Source organism: Eulemur rufifrons, chromosome 1 (genome assembly GCF_041146395.1).
Source record: "Eulemur rufifrons isolate Redbay chromosome 1, OSU_ERuf_1, whole genome shotgun sequence".
Classification (NCBI taxonomy): domain Eukaryota; kingdom Metazoa; phylum Chordata; class Mammalia; order Primates; family Lemuridae; genus Eulemur; species Eulemur rufifrons.
This window is the reverse complement of record NC_090983.1, coordinates 34,325,902-34,346,147: the sequence shown is the minus strand read 5'-3', so window position 1 is coordinate 34,346,147 and position 20,246 is coordinate 34,325,902. Positions and strand designations below refer to the sequence as shown.

Genomic DNA, 20,246 nt, shown 5'->3' with positions numbered 1-20,246 from the left:
ATAACTTATAGATCAGGATAGACTCAGCCTTCACAAATCTGTTAACATGTAGTACAAAATGTGAGTATTTCATTATTACCTAGGATTGTACCTATGAAATCCTTTGAGGAAAAAGGATAGCTTTTCTCAAATAAAGAATAGATATACGTGTTGCTTAATTTTCTCCTTTACAACTCTCAACTCAGAGATGCTAACATGCTATTTACTGAATTCCAAGTTTCTGCAGTGTATGTAATTGCCAATTTATTTGACAGGCAGCTGGGTAATGAATTAATGATGGCATTTCGCTCTGCACTGAGACTAAACAGAACTGCGTCAGGTTGCCTCCATGACTTGCAGACATTCAATGCCCTGGCCTCAAGCTACTCAGTTTTGTGGCCACAAAGGGGTAGGCAAGAGGAAAAAGCTCAGACTGACTTGAAAATAAAAAGCCCAGTGGGTTTGGATGACAAAAAACAAAAAAACAAACAAACAAAAACATAAGAAATAGATGCACACAAAGATGTTATATAAAATATATTAACGAACATATCCTTCCTAGTTTCATCTGATCTTTATGATTGAGTCACAAAGGTAATTCTCTGATTATCTTTGAAAATTTTCACTTATTATATTTATAGTATATAAAGCAAAATTAATCAAGGATTAAAAGGCTATTAACACTCCATGTTCAAGCAAAAGCTATCCTGGTTCTCTCTTTTTTCACACTCGAAAATGCTCACTCTGTTAATTATTAGGAACCATTGTGAAAAAGTTGGAGCTTTAGGGATTCCAAGGGGTTCAGAAATGGAAGAAGGAAAGAAGAAAACCAAGATGACATTCTTAAGTGTGAGGTAGCTACATAAAGCTGGATTCCTTAACACAAAACCTCTTTCCCCATATTGCTTGAATTTTTTTGTGTTATATTATACTATTGGAAATTCTACCAAACTGAATTAAGTCTTTTGGGTTAACAGGCATTCTCTTTAATCCTATTCTTAGAGAAGTAGTGGCTGGGACAGATACTTTTATCTCTCCTGCTTTTATTTTCCAAATCTAGAATTCCAGCTAGTATTATCACATTACATATTTAGCACAATATAGATTTTTTGTGTGTGTGTGGAAATATCCTTTGTGTTTAAAAACTATTATTTAGTAATATTTTGCAATTATTTAGGAATAATCATTTGTAATATGGTGGGAATTGGGCAAAACTCTTACAAAACTAGGTATGCTTAATTGCATTTCTTTTAGAGTTTTATTTGAAAATGAAAGCAGAGATGACAGTGCACAAATAATAGCTATGTAATAATATCCTTAAGCCCTATCATTTTCAATCAAGAAGGTTAATTGAATTGGGTAGATAAGAAAAGACTCAGGGTCTACAGAAATTTGGAAAAATTCTGTTCAAAATAGAAAACAGAGGTCCTTCAGAATGCTAGTAGGCAGAAGAGGGAAAAGTCAGTATGAAGGGAGGTCTTCTCATTGTTAGTACACAGTTTTTTTAATTGATCTAAACAAGGATATGGTATTTGGAGAACAAGTTAGAAAGGGGATATTCAAGTAGGTAGACAGGACATTCTTCCCAGATTGAAAGAGGACAACTCGTAAGCTTAGGGAGTTCATGGGATAGGAAGAATATAGTTTGCTTTCTAGTTTGGAATTTTCCAAGAGGAAAACTGCTTTTTTAAGCAGTAAAATCAATCAAAGACAAGGATCTAGAAAGAATGCCACAAAACGTGTCAGTGGTAAGTAATGTGAGAAAATAACTGTCAAGAAGTTAGGGGCAGTTACTTTGAAGACTTTATACTTCAGGAAAGAAACTTGATTCTCGTTAGAAAATAAAATAACAACACAAAAACTACCAACTCCTAAAACTGTTATTTTTCCCAGGAAATAAAAACTCTTGCAGATGGGTTTTATCTTCACTATCTCATGAAGGAAGAAATGGAGAAGAAACAAGAAAGAGTCTAATCAAAGGACTTTCTGATTAGACATTCTCTGTTCAGGCCTAAGGACAAACCAGAATCTTATAGATATATCCTAAAGAAGTGAGAGGATCTATGGTCCCCCAAATTTTCTCTGATAAGTAACAACCAATTATTGTTCATCTCCTGAAGTGAGGAGACAACTCTCAGCAAGGGAGGAAAGGAAGAGCTTTAGACTCCAAGTATAGAAAGGCTGCTTCTCACATCCCTGTTTTCCAAAGGGAAGAAGTGTACCAAGGAGATGTTTATGACCCATATTTCATTTAGAGAAATACTAAATGACAGTTACACTGTGGATACACTTCCTGATAGAAATGCAAAAGTGAGGTTAACATTCCAGTTTCACTGAGAAAATTATCACCAAAATATTACTAAATAATCAAGTATTGGCTTCTATTAACTAAAAAAATACATTATCAAATGAAAACTCACAAGTCAATAAATGGAAAATTTATAGATTACATGTTTTAAAAATAAGTCAGATGTCAATATGGTATCACTTACTACCTTAAAATGTCTTAACTATTTGGCCTGTTACTGTGTATTTTCACTTAACTCAATCAGGCTTGGTATTACATTAACTGATGCTCTTTTAGAGTAGCATGTCTAAAAATAATGATAACACTAGAAATCCTTACTTGGTTAGTTCACTAGTTTGAAATTTATGACTGCTATTTTATATATGTGGATCCTAACAGGTCAGAAAATAGGTAACATCAAGATAACCATGAAACTAGTATACGGAAAACTGAAGGATTATGTCACGTGGAAAGGACAAATTAAAAAATGACAATATGAAATAAAACAGGTCTCTTGAATAGCACTTGATTTCTGAGAGGAAGCAGCAGAATGCAAAAAGCATTAGCAAATTTATGCAATACATAAAAGCAAAGAGACAGAAACACACAGCAGGTCCAACAAGTGGCAGCTGTTGTAGCTGCTAATCAGAGAGTGGTATTCAACACAAAAGGACAAAAGCAGATGCCATATTTTTAGGAATTTATGCATAGGGATTAAAACACTGAATAGAGTTGAAAGAAACAGCACCAATTATGAATATTACTTAAATTCATCTTTTGGGTAAAATTTTGCCCTTTGCCCCTTTTAAGCCTATAGAGATTTCAGAATAAATTTTAGTCAAAGTGTAGGTCTAGTGTTACAGATCTTTTAGAATTTGTCTAGCAGATTTTTGGTCCTTCCTGGACGACCCTAAAAAAAAACAATATAGGTCTAGGGGCCAGTGATTTATTATATAATAACAGTAGAGCAAGATGGAGCTGGAGTTGGATTGGATGCCCTCCTAAAGTCCTTTAATTCTGTATTTTAATACTATTCAAGCACAATTTCTAGGGAAGATACAAAGAATTTTTGTGTGTGACCCCAATTTTATTTTATTTTGTAGTTAAGTATAGCATAAATCCAGTCCTACAAATGGGAATTATCATGTATAATTTGTTTCAAAACATTGTACTGCTCTTGTTGGTGGAAAGTTATAAAGCAATCTGTTTTAAACTAAATCATACCTCTTTCCAAGCCATCCTTCTGAAATCTTCTGACAGAAGAAGTCTTTATTTTCCAAGATCCTTTACCTTTTGACATGTTATCATCTTTCTATCTATGATTGTATTAGAGATTTTGGAAAACAGGTTGCAAAGTTATTGCCTTGTGATTTTGGTACATGTACTAGTATCTGTATTAGCCATTTTACTTACAGAGTAGATTTCAGATAATTTCTTCAGACTGGCCTTTCAAAATGGGTCCTAAATGAGTAAAACCTTACTTTCCAAAATTATCTATTGAGGGTATACTACAAAATCGAAAAAAATAAACCAGGCTTCACTTAGTATGAATAAGGAGAATTTTCATCTTCTCAGTCTATCTGTTTTTAAAAGTAACATGTTTGGGCTCTCAGGCTAGCCCATGAAGAAGGTTGGATGATATCCTTCCTCCATATATTCAGAATGTCAATAAATTCGAAAGTTTTTATTAGCTTCTCAAAATAAAGCTAAATTTTAAGAAAATATATATGAAATATATGTGTGTATATAAATAATGTGTATATGTATGTATGCATATAATATATATAATATATATGTGTATATGCATATAATCTATATAGCTCTGGAAGAAACACACTTGGGTATCAATTATTATCAAAATTCCTTATCCAGTAATACATCATTAATTTTTATTAACAGTCCAGGATTTGTTTAGCATCTTGTTTAACATTTTGAAAATGAAACCATTAACTTTTCAGTTCTCAAGGATACTGCTATTAAAAGAAGATCTCTAACATCAGTGGTTAATAATTTTTTACTTACAGAACAAAAACTTTTGAAATTTCATTGTGGGACTTAAGTCTATTTACATTTCTAAAACTGAGAATAATTAACATACATGAGATCCTTGTATGCTAGTAAACATTCATAGGGTCCTAATGTTCTCATGAAATCATCTGACTGGCAAACATATTCATTATGATTTCAAGAGAAAATATCCTATATGAATCACCAGGAAAAACTTTGGTATCTATTTCCTATTATTTCTGCTGTTGCTGAGCATGGAATACATTTGGGGTTGGAATAGGAAAGGGAAGGGATAGATTTATTAGGGTAATGCCAGTTTTTACGGCTTCTTTCCCTCTTCTAAAATTAGGAAGTCAGTGAAAGAACTGCAACTGAATGTAAAGAGGAATATTTCTTGTACTACTAAAGAAATTTTAGAGACTAAAAACCCTTATGATTTGTTCTGTAACTTTTGAGCAATGACTTTCCCGCCATATCCAAATTTTATAATAAGAATTGGCTTTAGGATCAGAATCTAAAATTTTCCTTTGGTATAAGAAATAGTTTTGCATTTTATGAGAGCAGTTAATTGTCTTTTAAAAAATTAATCACACGTATAATTGAATATATTGGTAGCATATAAGAAGAAAAGGTTTAAAGATTAAAACATTTAAAGAACACTAATACAGTGGAATGTCGGTCAGTGTTATGGGATCATGTCAGAGGTAAACCCTTCTTTTATCAAAATTCCCTAGGTGGATTCGTATTTTATAAAATTTGGTAACGAATTATGCTATAGGAGGGTTGCAGTATTATCATAGATTAGAGAAAAATTTTAATATAGTAAAATTAATCACATACCAATCATACTGATGGCATTTCTAATATTTGGAAAATGCTATAAAAAGGGAGTATAAATACCATTCAAATTCTGAAAACCATAGCAGAAACAAAATTAAATAAGGAATAGCAGTAACAAATAAATAAAAAATTATACAAAAGCATATTATATGACAAAATAGCAAGTAATAGAACTAAATCATTAAACTTAAATAATATACTATGTTCTAAAAGTATGAAAATACTAAAAATTCTATTAGAATTAGAAATGATTCTTATCCTAAATATTAAAATAAATATCAAAGAATGAGACATAACATCTAATACTCTGAGAAGAAAAAATATAACACAAACAGAGAAAATGAAAGACACCTCACTATTCCCAATGTGATTATTATTTATGGAATGGATAAAACATGTTGTAGAAAAGGTCACTACAGTTAGATTAACACATAAAAATCCCAACATGCCACATCTATCTAAATAATTTTGTAGAACAGCTGAAAAGGCAAATTTCATCAAATTTAGACAGCTTATAGTGGAATAAATAAGTATGGTGAGGTATTAACTAACCCTAAGTTTCACAACGGGCAGCTTCTAGCCGGTTCGTTGAAGCTGGATCTCACCCACACGAGGATCACTGGACAAGAAATCAGTTGAGTTGGACTAGAGCTGCCCAAGTGTCTTAATAATGAATGCTCCACACTGTCTGTGAAGTAAAGAGAAAATAGATAGAGTAGAGTGTAGACCATCAATCAACATTTACTAAATACTTGCAGAATATGTGGTACTAATTATTACATTAGAGTGTTAAGAGGTCAGAGGCTAGCAATTAGGAGGGGCCCAGAACTCAGGAAATACTTGGGTTCCCTGCTCTCTGAGAGCTTATAGTCGGTATTCAACAATTTCTAGTGTCACAGTGTGAATGTTTAGTATATAAAATGAGGAACAGGTCAGCACAGATTATGAGTTACAACATTTCTTTCTATTAGATGGATCTTAAAAACTTATTTTTAAAAGAGTAGTGTTTGTCAGGAGGTTATTTAGAAAGTTGTCCAAAACCCAAAAAGTACCCTTCAAATTGGCATAGGCAGGACAAGCATATAGGTACATCTATGCTGTATAATCCAGAATAAGTCTACATACCTATGTCATCCTGAGGTTTTTTAATTTTTTTTGGTTAAGAATGGTTTGGGTCAAAGAAACAACCTAGTTGCTACTACTTTTTTTGGCACTTTGGGCCTAGGCCAGCTCCTAATTTAGGAGACCAAGCTGTTCTTACACATCGTTTTAATTTTGGCAAGCCGCAAAATTTTCCTTATCTGTTTCACTATCTCTAGAGCAATGCTGTCCAAAAGAACTTTGTATGGTGATGGAAATGTCCTATATCTATACTGTCAAATACAGTGGCCATTAGTCACATGTGGCTATTTAACACTTGAAATGTGGCTAGTTGCAATTGAGGAACTGAATTTTTAATTTCATTTAATTTCAATTAGTTTAAAATTGAAATTAAATAGCATCCTATGGCTAGTGGGTACCATACTGGAGACAGCATGGCTCTAGGGGTTCAAACTTAACTGGTTTACTAAAACCAAACTCTATAGTCTAGCCTGGATTTCCCTGTTCCATTTAATACTGTCCAGTACCACTTAATATTGTTCACTGCTGTATTCTCAGTATCTAGAATACTGGCAAACACAAGGTAGGTACTCAATAAGTATTTGTGGAATGACTAAAATCTATTGTAATAATATACAGCCATTCATGTCTAGTCAACTACTCATAGCTCATTGGCTGTAACTGAGAATACTCTGGTCCTCTCAGGAGAAATAAAGAAGTGAAGTCAAACTGTTTTATGTATGTGAAATTACTTGGTTAAAGCCTCAATGTGCTAGAGAGAACAGGGAGGAGTGCTAGCTTTGTTATATTCATACGTGAATAATTTAGGTTGATAAATATGGGAAAACTAGAGAAAATATAATATTTAATGTTAAGGATGTGGATAAAAGTTGATGAGAGTGATAAGAGGGAAAAAAACTAATTTCAGATTTAAACAAACTAAATTCAGATTCTATGCATGATTAAAAGATGGAAACTGAAGATGGAGAAGTCTTGAAGAAATATACAGTAATCCCATTAGGCCATAATAGAGCTTTGTAAAAGAATTTGGCAGTGGAGAGAGAAATTAATACAGTTGACCCTGAAACAACACAGGTTTGAACTGTATGGGTCTACTCATACACAGATTTTTCTCAATAAATATATTGGAAAATTTTTAGAGATTTGAAACAATTTGAAAAAACTTGCAGATGAATCATGTAGCCCAGAAATACCAAAAAAATTTAAGAATTTAGGTATGTCATGAATGCATATAATATATGTAGATACTAGTCTATTTTATCATTTACTACTATCTATATACAAATCTATTATAAAAAAGTTAAAATTTATCAAAACTTACAAACACAGACTGTACATAGCACCATTCACAGTTGAGAGAAATGTAAACAAATGTAAAGATGCAGTATTAAATCATAAATGCAGAAAATTAATTGCAGTACATACTGTACTACTGTCATAATTTATAGCCACCTCTTATTGCTATAGTGGCAAGCTAAAGTGTTGCAAGTATCATCTTAAAATGCCCTAGGGTGATAATCATCTCTGGGTGAGCAGTTCATCTCTCCAGTAAATTGTGTATCACAGTAAAAAGTGATCTCCCTTGGTTCTCACATATTTTTTGTGTTCAGTGCATGCAATACTGTATACCTTGGATAATACCATGGGTCCCATATAAAGTGCCACTAGTGAAGCTGGCAGTGCTCCCAAGAAGCAGAGAATAGTCAGGACATTACAAGAAAAAGTTGAATTGCTTGATATGTACTGTAGATTGAGGTCTGCAGCTGTGGTTGCCTACTATTTCAAGATAAATGAATCCAGCATTAAGGATGATTGTAAAAAAAAAGAAAAGGAAATTCATAAAGTCATCATTGCAGCTATGCCAGCAGGCACAATGAAGACCTTGTACTTTTTGCAAAATACCTTTTTATTTTGTATTGACAATGCAGTTTTCATGTGGGGCAGGAATGCTATATGAAAGGCATACCATAGACTCTAATATGACTTGAAAAAAGTTAAGTCATTAAATGACAAAGCAAAAGGAAGGTAAAGGATCTAAAGCTGGAGAATTTAATGCCAGCAAAGGATGGTTTGATAATTTTAGAAAGAGGTCTGGCTTAAAAAATGTCAAGATAACAGAAGCAGAAGCTTCTGCTGGCCAAGAGGCAGCACATGAGTTCCTAGACATTGTTAAGAAAATCATTAAGGAGAAAGGATAGTTGCCTGAATAGATTTTTCTTTTTTTTTTTTTTTTTAAGAGACAGGGTTTTGCTATGTTGCCCAAGCTAGAGTGCAATGGCTATTCGCAGGTGTGATCATGGTGCACTGTGGCCTTGAACTCCTGAGCTCAAGCAATCCTCCTGCCTCAGCCTCCTGAGTAGCTGGGACTACAGGCATGTGCCACCATACCCAGCTATTTTCCTCTATAGATTTTTAGTTGTCCAGATAATTTCCCTCTATTTTTTAGTAGAGATGGGGTCTTGCTCTTGCTCAGGGTGGTCTGGAACTCCTGAGCTGAAATGATCCGCCCGCCTCGGCCTCCCAGAGTGCTAGGATTACAGGTGTGAGCCACCACGCCCAGCCCTCACACTTCACCTTCTAAGAGCTGGCCACATTCATCTTTTTGAGTTGTTTCTTCTGATATTTACTCCCTTAGTTCTATCTCTATTAACTAAACAATTTTATTCATTATCTAATGGAATTCTTATAAATTAGATGAAGATTTTAACTCTCTTATATACCTCTTTTAACTCCTCACCCATCCTCCAAATTAACTTGCATCATAATTTTTTCCCCCCAAGAGACAGGGGTCTTGCTCTGTTACCTAGGCTGGAATGCAGTGGTGTGATCATAGTTCACTGTAACTTCGAACTCCTAGGCTCAAGGGATCCTCCCACCTCAGCCTCCTTAATAGCTGGGACTATAGGTGTGCCCCACCACATCCAGCTAATTAAAAAAAAATTTTTTTTTGTAGAGACAACGTGTTGCTGTTGCCCAGGCTGGATCTTGAACTCCTGACCTCAAACGATCCGATTCTCCTGCCTTGGCTTCCCAAGGTGCTAGGATTATAGGTGTGAGCCACCGTATTCAGCCTGCATCATAATTTTTGCTTAAATCTATGTCATCATTTTCTTTATTATGCCTATGTAAATACTGTTCACTAATTGGCCAAGTGGTCTATTATAATTACATTTTGTTTCTTGAACAACTTTTTGTTTTTCATTGTCTCATTTTTTCCCATTCATTTAATTTTTTTTAAACTTATGGCTAAATCCCTCCATACCCCTTCAACAACTCTGTAAAATACCTGATGCAATTTTCTATACTAATGAAAACTCTTGCCCACTTCTCTCCTGAAGAGAACATTCCTGGAATTCTGCTCTAATCTGGACTGGTTGCTGTCTAAGTTAGCTAAATAGACATCATCCTGAGACTTCCCTTCTTTTCCACCCGGCGAATTTCCTTTGCCTCTGCCCTGTGTTGGATCCTCTTTTTTTTGATTTTATATCTTTTCTTGGTTTATTCTCTTGTTTTTGTAAAATAAGTGCTCAGTAGCATCCTGAGAAAAGCATGTGAGGTAAATTTTTTGAGAATCTACTGTATGAAAATGTCTTTTTGATTTATACTTGTCTATTGTAGGAGTCTAGATTGAAATTATTCTTCAGAAATTTCAAAGCTTTGCTACATTGTTTCCTGGCTTCCAGTGTTGCTAATGCTTTGTATGTAATTTATTTGCTCTCTTTAGATTTTAGGATTTTTTTTTTATTCCTGTCATTCTGAATTTCACAACAATTTGCCTTACTGTGAATCTTTTGCAGTAAGTATGCTAAGTAGTTGGTAGGCCTTTTCCATTTAGAGACACTTATCCTTAAGTTTCTAGGAAATTTTCTTGTATTATTTTATTGATAATTTTCTCCTAACCATTTTGTCTATTTCTCTTTCCGCAATTATTATTATTATTATTTTTGAGGCAGAGTCCTGCTCTGTCACCCTGGCCAGAGTGCCGTGGTGTCAGCCTAGCTCACAGCAACCTCAAACTCCTGGGCTCGAGCAGTCCTCCTGCTTCAGCCTCCCAAGTAGCTGGGACTACAGGCATGCGCCACCATGCCCGGCTAATTTTTTCTATATATTTTTAGTTGTCCAGCTAATTTCTTTCTATTTTTTAGTAGAGATGGGGTTTTGCTCTTGCTCAGGTTGGTTTCAAACTCCTGAGCTCAAACGATCCACACACCTCGGCCTCTCAGAGTGCTAGGATTACAGGCGTGAGCCACCGCGCCCAGCCTCTGCAATTATTAATAATAGAATATCTGATTTCTTGGATTAATCTTCAATTTTATCTTTTTCTCTATTATTCACCCCAGTCTTCTTTGGTTCTACTTTCTGAAAGCTTTTGCCTTTAATGTTTAACCCTTTCGCATGAAATTTATTTCGGTTATCATATAAGTGGAAAAACTAGTGAAATTTTAGAATAAGGCATATAGTTTAGTTGAGAGAATTATATTACACTAATGTTCATTTCCTGTGCCAGTGTTCTCCAGCCAAAGAACAGTGGGGTGAAGAATATACAGAAACTCTATTATTTCTAACTTTTCTGTAAATCTGAAATTATTTCAAAATACAAAGGTAAAACATTAAAAGGACTAATATGTTTGAGAAAAAAAAGTGTCAGGCTGTCTATGCATGAACCATTTCTTGTTAATTTTCACTTATGTCTGAGAAGACATTAATTGTAAGTTTCTTTGATATTTTCTTCTGCTCCCTGAATTACATGTTTCTTCTGAATTCTCTGTTTTGTTCTCTCACTCTAGAGGCTTTCTTCTCATGTGATTGCATGTCCATAGTTAAGAGGGAGGCGCTAAAATCCTAATGGAAGTTCTTGTATGCATGGGTGGGTTTGTCAATGACCTTCACTGTAGAGAATTCAGAGGGCCAACTAACTTTTTCTCTGGTAGAGAGCATGCTTGGGTTAGACTCCTGGATCTGCCACTTAATCAGCTATGCTATTGTGGGCAAGTTATTTTCCATGTTTAAAGTGATCAAGGTTAACGTTGCCAGTAATTAGACATCACTGGCATCCCATATCCCCTGATATAACACACTGATAGGGGCATTATCACTTCTGTGATATTCATGTCCTAAATGCATAACCTCTATCTAATCAAGAGAAAACATTAGCCAAACTGAAATTGAGTAACATTCTACAAAATAACTAACCAGGACTCTTTATAAGAGTCTTGATAAGGTTATGAAGGATAGGCAAAGACTTTGTCAATGTCACAGATTGGTGTAGAATAAAGAGATGACAAATAAATGTAATGTAGAATCTTATATAGATCCTAGGATAGAAAAAGAACATTAGTGGAAAAACTGGTGAAGTCTGGATGGGGTCTATAGTTTACTTAATAGTATTGTACCAATGTTAATTTCTTGGTTTTGCTAATTGTTCTATATGTAAGTTGTTATAGTTAGGAGAAATTGGATGAAGGGATACAGGGACTCTCTGTATTATTTTCTGCAACTTTCTGTAAGTGTAAAATTTAAAAATAAAATGTTAGAAAAGGTTAAAAGGACCAGGATGTTTGGTGGGGGTCAGAGGGTGGGGAGAGTATAATTGACAGTATATCTATGCATGGATTGCCTCTCATTAATTTTTCTTGAAGCATGGTGAATCTATTTTTGGCTTGTAAATTCAGGTCAGGGTATTCTTTGTTTTACTATTAAAATTTTTGCATATTCTTTCTGTTCCATCTGTTCTGTATTCTTTTCTTGAGAATTACCATTTTTTGGTTGGACTTGTCTCTCTGTCCTCTCTATTTTAGCACTTTGCTTTTCATCATTTCATCTTTCATGTTATTCTCTTTTGTATTCTGGGAGAATTAAAAAAAATTTATTAAGGATTTGATTTTCTACGCTGAAAACTGGCCCTTTACAGCAAAGATAGATTTACTCTTTCCATAATATCAATAGTTTTTGTGCAGTGTTTTCTTATAGGAGCCAGAGACCATTTTATTTTTCTTGTTTTTCAGTTTGCAATTGTTTTTTCAAAGATATGCTACTGAGAACATGGAATATATTTAAAAATTTTAATTTCCTCTTATACATATGTTCTTACACATATATACATAGATATGCTATTTATCCTTGCCTTCAATGTTGTGCCAATGTGCAAAACTTTTTTCACAGAACCCATATAGTGTGTATACGTTTCTGTTTACTTATCCTTGAATGGAGATCTATTCATGACAATTCTAATAGAGTAGATTAGTTTCATAAGCCCTTTATTCTCACTGTTCTGTCTTCTCTCTTAAATTTACAACAAGAAGGAAGCTTGATACACACAGAACCTATATAATTTCCAGTGTTTAACCAGGTGAGGTTTTTTTTGCTCCTGCTGCCTAGTTCTCTGGCTGTCAGTAAGAAATTTATTCTAGAGAATCTTAGGTTGTCTACTGTTTGACTATATACAGCACATGAAAATCTATACCCTCCTGGTATTCTCAGAGCAGCAAAGCATGGGCTTTTCCTGTCTCTGCATTCTAGAATACAATGCTTTATCCTTGTCCTCCTTAAGTCTTAATGAATACAAGGAAATTTTAGTTTCTAAACTGATTTAGAAGAAGTATTCATGGGCCAGGTGCAGTGGCTCACGCCTGTAATCCCAACAATTTAGGAGGCCGAGGTGGGAGGATCACTTGAGACCAGGAGTTTGAGACCAGCCTGGGCAACACAGAGAGACCCCGTGTCTACAAAAAATGTAAAAAGTAGCTAGGCATGGTTGTGTGTGCTTGTAGTCCTAGCTACTTGGGAGGCTGAGGCAGGAAGGTCACCTGAACTCGAGAGTTCAAGGTTACACTGAGCGATGATCACGCCACTGCATTCCAGCCTGGGCAACAGAGGGACCCTGTCTCAAAAAAAAAAAAGTATTAATGATACTGAAATGAGGAAATGGTTAGGAAGAAGACAGTGGTGGTGGAATCTTTTTGTAAAGTAGCTAATTTTTAGGTGTGTACACATTCTGAGTCTTTGGCCTCTGAACTAGAAGTAGACAGTGGTGATAGTTCAGATCTCTTTCCAATTTACTTCTGAATTGTACTTTCTTTCCAAAGGGTAAGGTGTACATAGGACACTAGTTGTGTTTTCCATTCAAGTCCAATCACTACTTTAATTAGAAGAAATTCCTCATAGCCTGGCAAGTGGTTAAATATTATCCTTAATATCCATATATTTTCATGGATAGCTAAGTACACATGGGAATGAATTAAAATACACATTTAATGTAAAGTGAACTCAAATTATAATTTCCTCAGTTTCCAATTCAATTAATCCTTGCAAGAACAATTTTATTAGATACTTATATTAATGCAAAAATGGAACCAACACTGTAAGAAAACATAAAAGCACTTTAGAATTCATCACTCATACACTTTATACCTTGGAATTTGATATTTATCCTAAAAACCTAATAGTTCATATGCCCATATACACAAAGATTTTCCTTTTGTTCCTTCCTATAGTTTAGTTCAGTGGGATAATTTTGATATGTGGTTTTGCTTTATTGACTTTAAAACTTAATTATGTATAAGATGTAACTGCTGAATTAGGGAATGATAGCCCTAATTAATACAATATTAATCTAGTAGCATTTATATTGGTCTGCTTTGTATTGTTTTTATATTTGATTTGACAGATTATGAGGCTGGTGGCTTATAGTCAATGAATAGTTTCTGCAAACAGTACTTTATAATGGTTAGACTTGTGCTGTGAGCTCTGCCTAAGGTCTCTATTTTATTGATTGGATTTGTTGTTTCAAGATAGTTTTGACATCTGAATTTCCTATGTTGGGATATACCCAATTAACATTCATGAATTAGAGTTTTAAAAATGACTTACATTTATAAAAACAATATGCTCACATTCTTCCAAAGAATATTTCTACCTTTCTATTTAAAAGTTACCAAAGTTTTTGGTACCAGAGAAAATTTGCATTGGAAATAAAAAAGGCTAATGTTTCAAATGTTCTTCATAATATTTTAATATAGTAATACATTTTAGAAAAAGATTGGAGTTTTTCCCACATTTTCTTCTAGAATTCTAATAGATTCACACCGTAAGTCTGTTATCCACCATGATTTGATTTTTGTGAGAGGTGAAAGGTGTGGGTCCTGTTTCAGTCTTCTACATGTGGCTATCCAGTTTTCCCAGCACCATTTATTGAATAAGGATTCTTTTCCCCAGTGTATGTTTTTGTCTGCTTTGTCAAAGATTAGATGGCTATATGAGGATGGTTTTATAACTGGATTCTCAGTTCTGTTCCACTGTTCTGTGTCCCTGTTCTTATGCCAGTACCAAGCTGATTTAATAACCACAGTCTTGTAGTATAGTTTGAAGTCTGGTAAATTAATACCTCCCATTTTGTTCTTGTTGCCTAAGATTACTTTTGCTAAACGGGGTCTTCTCTGGTTCTATACAAAGCGTAAAATTATTTTTTCTATATCTGTGAAAAATGATTTTGGTAATTTAATGGGGATTGCAATGAATCTGTAGATCACTTTGGGTAGTATAGACATTTTAACAATGTTGATTCTTCTGACCCACGAGGCATGGTATGGTTTTCCACCTGTTTACGTGCTCTGCAATTTCCTTCCTCAGTGTTTCTCTTATAGACATTGGCCTAGGCAAAGATGAAGATGACCCCAAAGGCAATCATAGCATCAACAAAAATAAATAAATGGGACCTGATTAAATTAAAGAGAAACTGTCACAAGAGCAGACAGACAACCTACAGAATGGGAAAAAATTTTTGCATGCTACACATCCCATAAAGGACTGATAACTAGAATCTGTTTAGAACTCAGGAAAATCAGCAAGAAAAAAATCAAACAACCCTATCAAAAAGTGGGCAAAGGACATGAACAGAAATTTTTCAAAAGAAGACAGAAGAATGGCCAACAAACATATGAGAAAATGCTCAACATCTCTAATCATCAGGGAAATGCAAATCAAAACCACAATGAGATATCACTTAACTTCAATGAGAATGGCCTTTATCAAAAAGCCTTATAACAATAAATGTTGGTGTGGATGTGGAGAGACAGGAACACTCATACACTGCAGGTGGGACTGCAAACTAGTGCAACCTCTGTGGAAAGCAATATAGAGATACCTTAAACAGATACAAGTAGACCTACCATTTGATCCAGCAATCCCATTATTGGGCATTGACCCAAAAGAACAAAAAACATTCTATAAAAAAGACATCTGCACCTGAATGTTTATAGCAGCACAATTCACAATTGCAAAGATGTGGAAACAACCCAAGTGCCCATCAATATATGAGTGGATTAATAAAATGTGGTATATGTTTTTTTTTTTTTGTTTTTTTGTTTTTTTTTTTTTTTTTTTTTTTTTTTGAGACAGAGTCTCACTCTGTTGCCCAGGCTAGAGTGAGTGCCGTGGCGTCAGCCTAGCTCACAGCAACCTCAAACTCCTGAGCTCAAGCGATCCTCCTGTCTCAGCCTCCCGAGTAGCTGGGACTACAGGCATGTGCCACCATGCCCGGCTAATTTTTTCTATATATATTTTTAGCTGTCCATATAATTTCTTTCTATTTTTAGTAGAGGTGGGGTCTCGCTCTTGCTCAGGCTGGTCTCGAACTCCTGAGCTCAAACGATCCGCCCACCTCGGCCTCCCAGAGTGCTAGGATTACAGGCGTGAGCCACCGCGCCCGGCCTAAAATGTGGTATATGTATACCATGGAGTATTACTCAGCTATAATAAATAATGGTGATATAGAATCTCTTATGTTCTCCTGGATAGAGTTGGAACCCATTCTACTAAGTGAAGAATCCCAAGAATGGAAAAATAAGCACCACACGTACTCACCATCAAATTGGTTTCACTGAGCACATTTAGGAATAACATTAATCGGGTGTCGGGCAGATGCGGGGAGGGAGGGGATAGGTGTATACATACATAATGAGTACGATGCGCATCGTCTAGGGGATGGACACGCTTGAAGCCCTGATCTGGGGCGGGGGGCAAGGACAATATACATAACCTAAACTTTTGTACCCCCATAATATGCTGAAATAAAAAAAAAGAAAAAGATGGTTTCCTAATATATCTTTAAAAAACAAGTGCAAACTGAAAAACAGGAAAAATAAAATGGCTTCTTGCTAGTATAAGAAAACACTGCACAAAAACTACTGATATGCTGGGAAGAGTTAAATCTGTTTTTGCCAATGAAGAGCCAGTAGTCACCATAGAAAAATCAAATCCTTGCTAAAGAATTTTTTTAATTCTTCCAGAATGCAAAATAAGATAACGTGATGATGAAAGATAAAGTGCTAGAAAGGAGAAGACAGAGAGACAAGTCCAACCAACATACGTATGTTAAGATTTCCATGTTATAATACAAATGCACTACAAACAAAAGTAGATAACTTGCCACACAGTAAAACTTGCACAGCAAAGCATTTCTACAGGATTGTGCAGTTTTAGAAAACTATAGAGGTGGTTTTAGAGTTTCTGTCTCTGGGTGGGGCATCATTTTCTACTGAGGGCTACTAAATATCCTAAAGAAAAATACTGAGTACAAAGTGCATAGAACTCTTAACCTTGAAAAACAAAAAGAAATAAAACATTCTATACAATTGCTTTGTGTTCCAGTTTTGACTCTGGAAGTTTATTGGATTTTTTTCATCTATAACAAAAGGAGAATTTTTAGTTTTTATATGATTAAAGAGTAAGATACCAGTTTCTCTGTAAAATTTCTACTGTTACCTACTTACAAATCTAAGAAAATTTAGAGAATTGTATGCATTTAAACTAGAAGAATTAAGCTTTAAATTAAAAACAAAGAACATTTACATTAACATTCTTTGGAAATTTCTCCTGTTCTAGTACCACTCACCACTCCATCCTCTATAAGAATTATTAAAGCAATACAATTTCTGTGATTTGTGATATCTATCTATCTCACTAACTGAAAATAACTAGCCATTATCTAATAAGGCATAGCCACATCAGCTATCTCTATAGAAGTGTATTTGGAGAAAATGTTAACATCAGAGGGAGTCTGTTTCACATTTTGTGATAATACTAAAAATGAAGTCTCAATATAGTTTAGTATCACTCTGGTTTTTTGACACTATGTCAAAACTAATTGTTTTATTTCATGTTTGCAGTACAGTGGTAAACACAGTGAAGGGATGCAGTGAGTGGTAATGGCAACAAGTGGGGAGGCTCCTTAAAGTAGACTGTCTTGGTATTGAGTTTAACTCATGGGATGGGTCAGAAGCGTAAATATGAATGTGAAATAGCTAATCTCCATCATTTTATTGTAAAGAATATGCCTACTTTCCTCACCAAAGTACACTCCACACAAGATTCGTATTACCATCTCAACACTTAATCAATCTGTAGTTCTTCACTGGAGATAAAGTTCATTTCCCTTAAGTGATGATGCAAGTGTTTCACTAAGAAACTTGGTCTTAAGAGAATAGGAAGAATTCCCTGCTACATAGTAGATAGTCAAAATGTATTGCATATATACATAGGTCTAAATAGATTATCATTCTTTGGCCTGAATCTGATTTAGGAAGCATGAACATGATTCCCAAACTGGAAGAGGAGATCATTAACTGTTTTCATTTCCCCATAAATGCCATATGCCATCGAGGGAGATAATCAAAATCTCAGCATTGTATATGAAATATCTAGAATAAGCAAATTGATAGAAACAGAATAGATTAGAGGTTACCAGGGACCAGGGAGAAAGGGGAAAGAGAAAGAAGGAGTTATTGCTTAATGAGTACAGAGTTTCTATTTGGGGTGATGAAAAAGTTTAGAAATAGTGGTGATGGTTATACAGCATTGTAAATGTAATTAATGCCACTGAATGTACACTTAAAAATGGTTAAAATGGTAAATTTTAAGTTACATATATTTTACCACAATAAATAAAAATTTGACCATGTCTGATTTATAAATTCTACAAAATTAATTACTAGCAATTATAGTTAATTTACAGTTTTATTTCCTTCACATGACAGAGTTCACTAGTTCTGTACCTCTGATCGCAAATGTGATATAAATATCCAAAGTTTTCCTTTCTGGAAGAGATTTTGGAAAATTTGAAATATAACTGAAGAAAACAGAAAAAAATTAAGAGAAATTTCTTACTTTAATTGGTTCAGGCTGCATCACAGGTGCAGGCATAGCAATGGCACTTGGAGCATAAAACTGGTGATACGTTGCTTGAACTCCATGATCAGAATAAGGCTATTGGGAAAAAAATGAGAGGAAAAAAGGATTACCTTTCATTTATTAATTCAAAATATTTATTCAGCATTTACAATGTACTAAACATTTGCTACACAATGGAGAAACACAGATTAAAAAACATATTCCCTATTTAATTATTAGGTCATTAAATATGAAATGTCCAATTTCGAATCAAAAGTTTAAGTTTATTATATCTCAAACAAGAAGCAGTACAATTAATCAAAGTATGCAACTAAACTATCAATACAGTTTTGCCATCTTAAGTGTAGCTTGTTTATGCCAGCAGTGAAGAAGCCTGGAGAACCAGTAGTGATGAAATTGCAAAAGGCATTTTCCATAGAGCTTGTTGAAAACTGAATATTCTTCCTTGCAAGAAGTGTTCCAAAGCCTGGAAGAAGTAGTCAGTTGGTGCAAGGTCTGGTGAATACAGTGGATGACAGAGAGTTTCCAAGTCCAGCTGCTGTAGTTTGAGCAGCATTGTCTGTGCAACATATGGTAGAGCACTGTTTTGCAAGAGGAGTGGCCTGTCTCTATTGACCAAGCAGTCTATTGGCTGCTTAATTGCAAGCATCCTCATCATTTTGTCCAGTTGGTTGCAGTAGACATCTGCTGTAATGGACTGACCAGGTTTCATGAAACTGTGGTGGATAACACCAGCGCTGGACCACCAGACACCATTAGCTTTTTTTGACGAATATTTGGTTTGGGACTGTTTTAGCACTTCATCTTTATCCAACCACTGTGATGAATGCTTGCAATTGTCAAAAAGAATCTATTTTTCATCGCATGTAACAATATGGCATAGAGATGGTTTGTCTTTATGTTTTGACAGCAAAGAAAGACAAGCTTCAAGACGCTTTCTCTTCTGATGCTCGTTTAATTCATGTCGAACCCATCTGTCCAGCTTCTTTATTTTACTTTGTCCATTTGTTTTAAATGGTCCAATATTGTTGGAATAGTAACATCAAATCTTGCTGCTAATTCACGCGTTAAGTTGACATAGATTCGCTTCCACTACAGCTTTAGGCACTATGCAAAGAACTCTGTATACATCTCTACTTTTTACATCAATCCTGCAAAATAGATTTTCCTGATGTCCTCATTTTACAAATATAGAAATTATTAAAGCCAGGCTGAATGTTAAGCAATTTCTCAAAGTAACACAATTAGTAAGTGGTGAAGCTGTGAACCAATGAAGAGAAAAAGACTTACAACATAGGAGAAAAAAAGAATAATAGATGGAATGAGGACCCTGAGCAGGGTGAAACTGATAGTATCCAGACCACAATAGGCAGAAATAATCTTAGATAAGAATGAAAGTCACTAAATATAAATATAAGAAGCTAAGGGTTAATTAGGATTCAGGCAAGTTTGTACACTGAGGGCTGAAAGCCTGAGCTGGTTTCCACAAATTGGTTTCTACTTGCTCTGTGAAAAGAAGGCAAAACTATATTTAAGAGTGAAAGAGGGGAACTGGTAGTACTGAAGGCGTGGCAAATGTTTAAAATAACCACTAAAATAAGTGAGTGAAGATGCTAACCGAAAAACCACTTAAACTATAAACCATTCCACTCTATTCATTAAGTTATATATTAGACTATATCTTCTACTAGAAATAATATTAAAATAAAAGCATAGAAATATAATTTTGTATGGGAATACCATACAAAGTACAAGTTTAAGATAATAATGAGCAATATTTTCAGAAAAATCTTAGGAGATTTCACTAGTGACTATACTCTGATAA

General features: G+C 34.6%; 1 protein-coding gene and 1 pseudogene across 1 annotated transcript in view; one reads left to right on the top strand and one right to left on the bottom strand.

Annotated features, from left to right (window-relative positions):
- The first annotated feature begins 3,118 nt into the window (after nt 1-3,118).
- LOC138388008 (U7 small nuclear RNA) lies at nt 3,119-3,165 on the top strand (annotated as a pseudogene).
- Nucleotides 3,166-18,379: 15,214 nt separating this feature from the next.
- BOLL (boule homolog, RNA binding protein) overlaps nt 18,380-20,246 on the bottom strand; it is a 29,571-nt gene continuing 27,704 nt past the window's right edge. The window contains exon 10 of the mRNA XM_069474241.1: nt 18,380-18,496. Coding sequence (XP_069330342.1) covers nt 18,380-18,496 — 117 coding nt within the window. The remainder of the gene's footprint in view (nt 18,497-20,246) is intronic.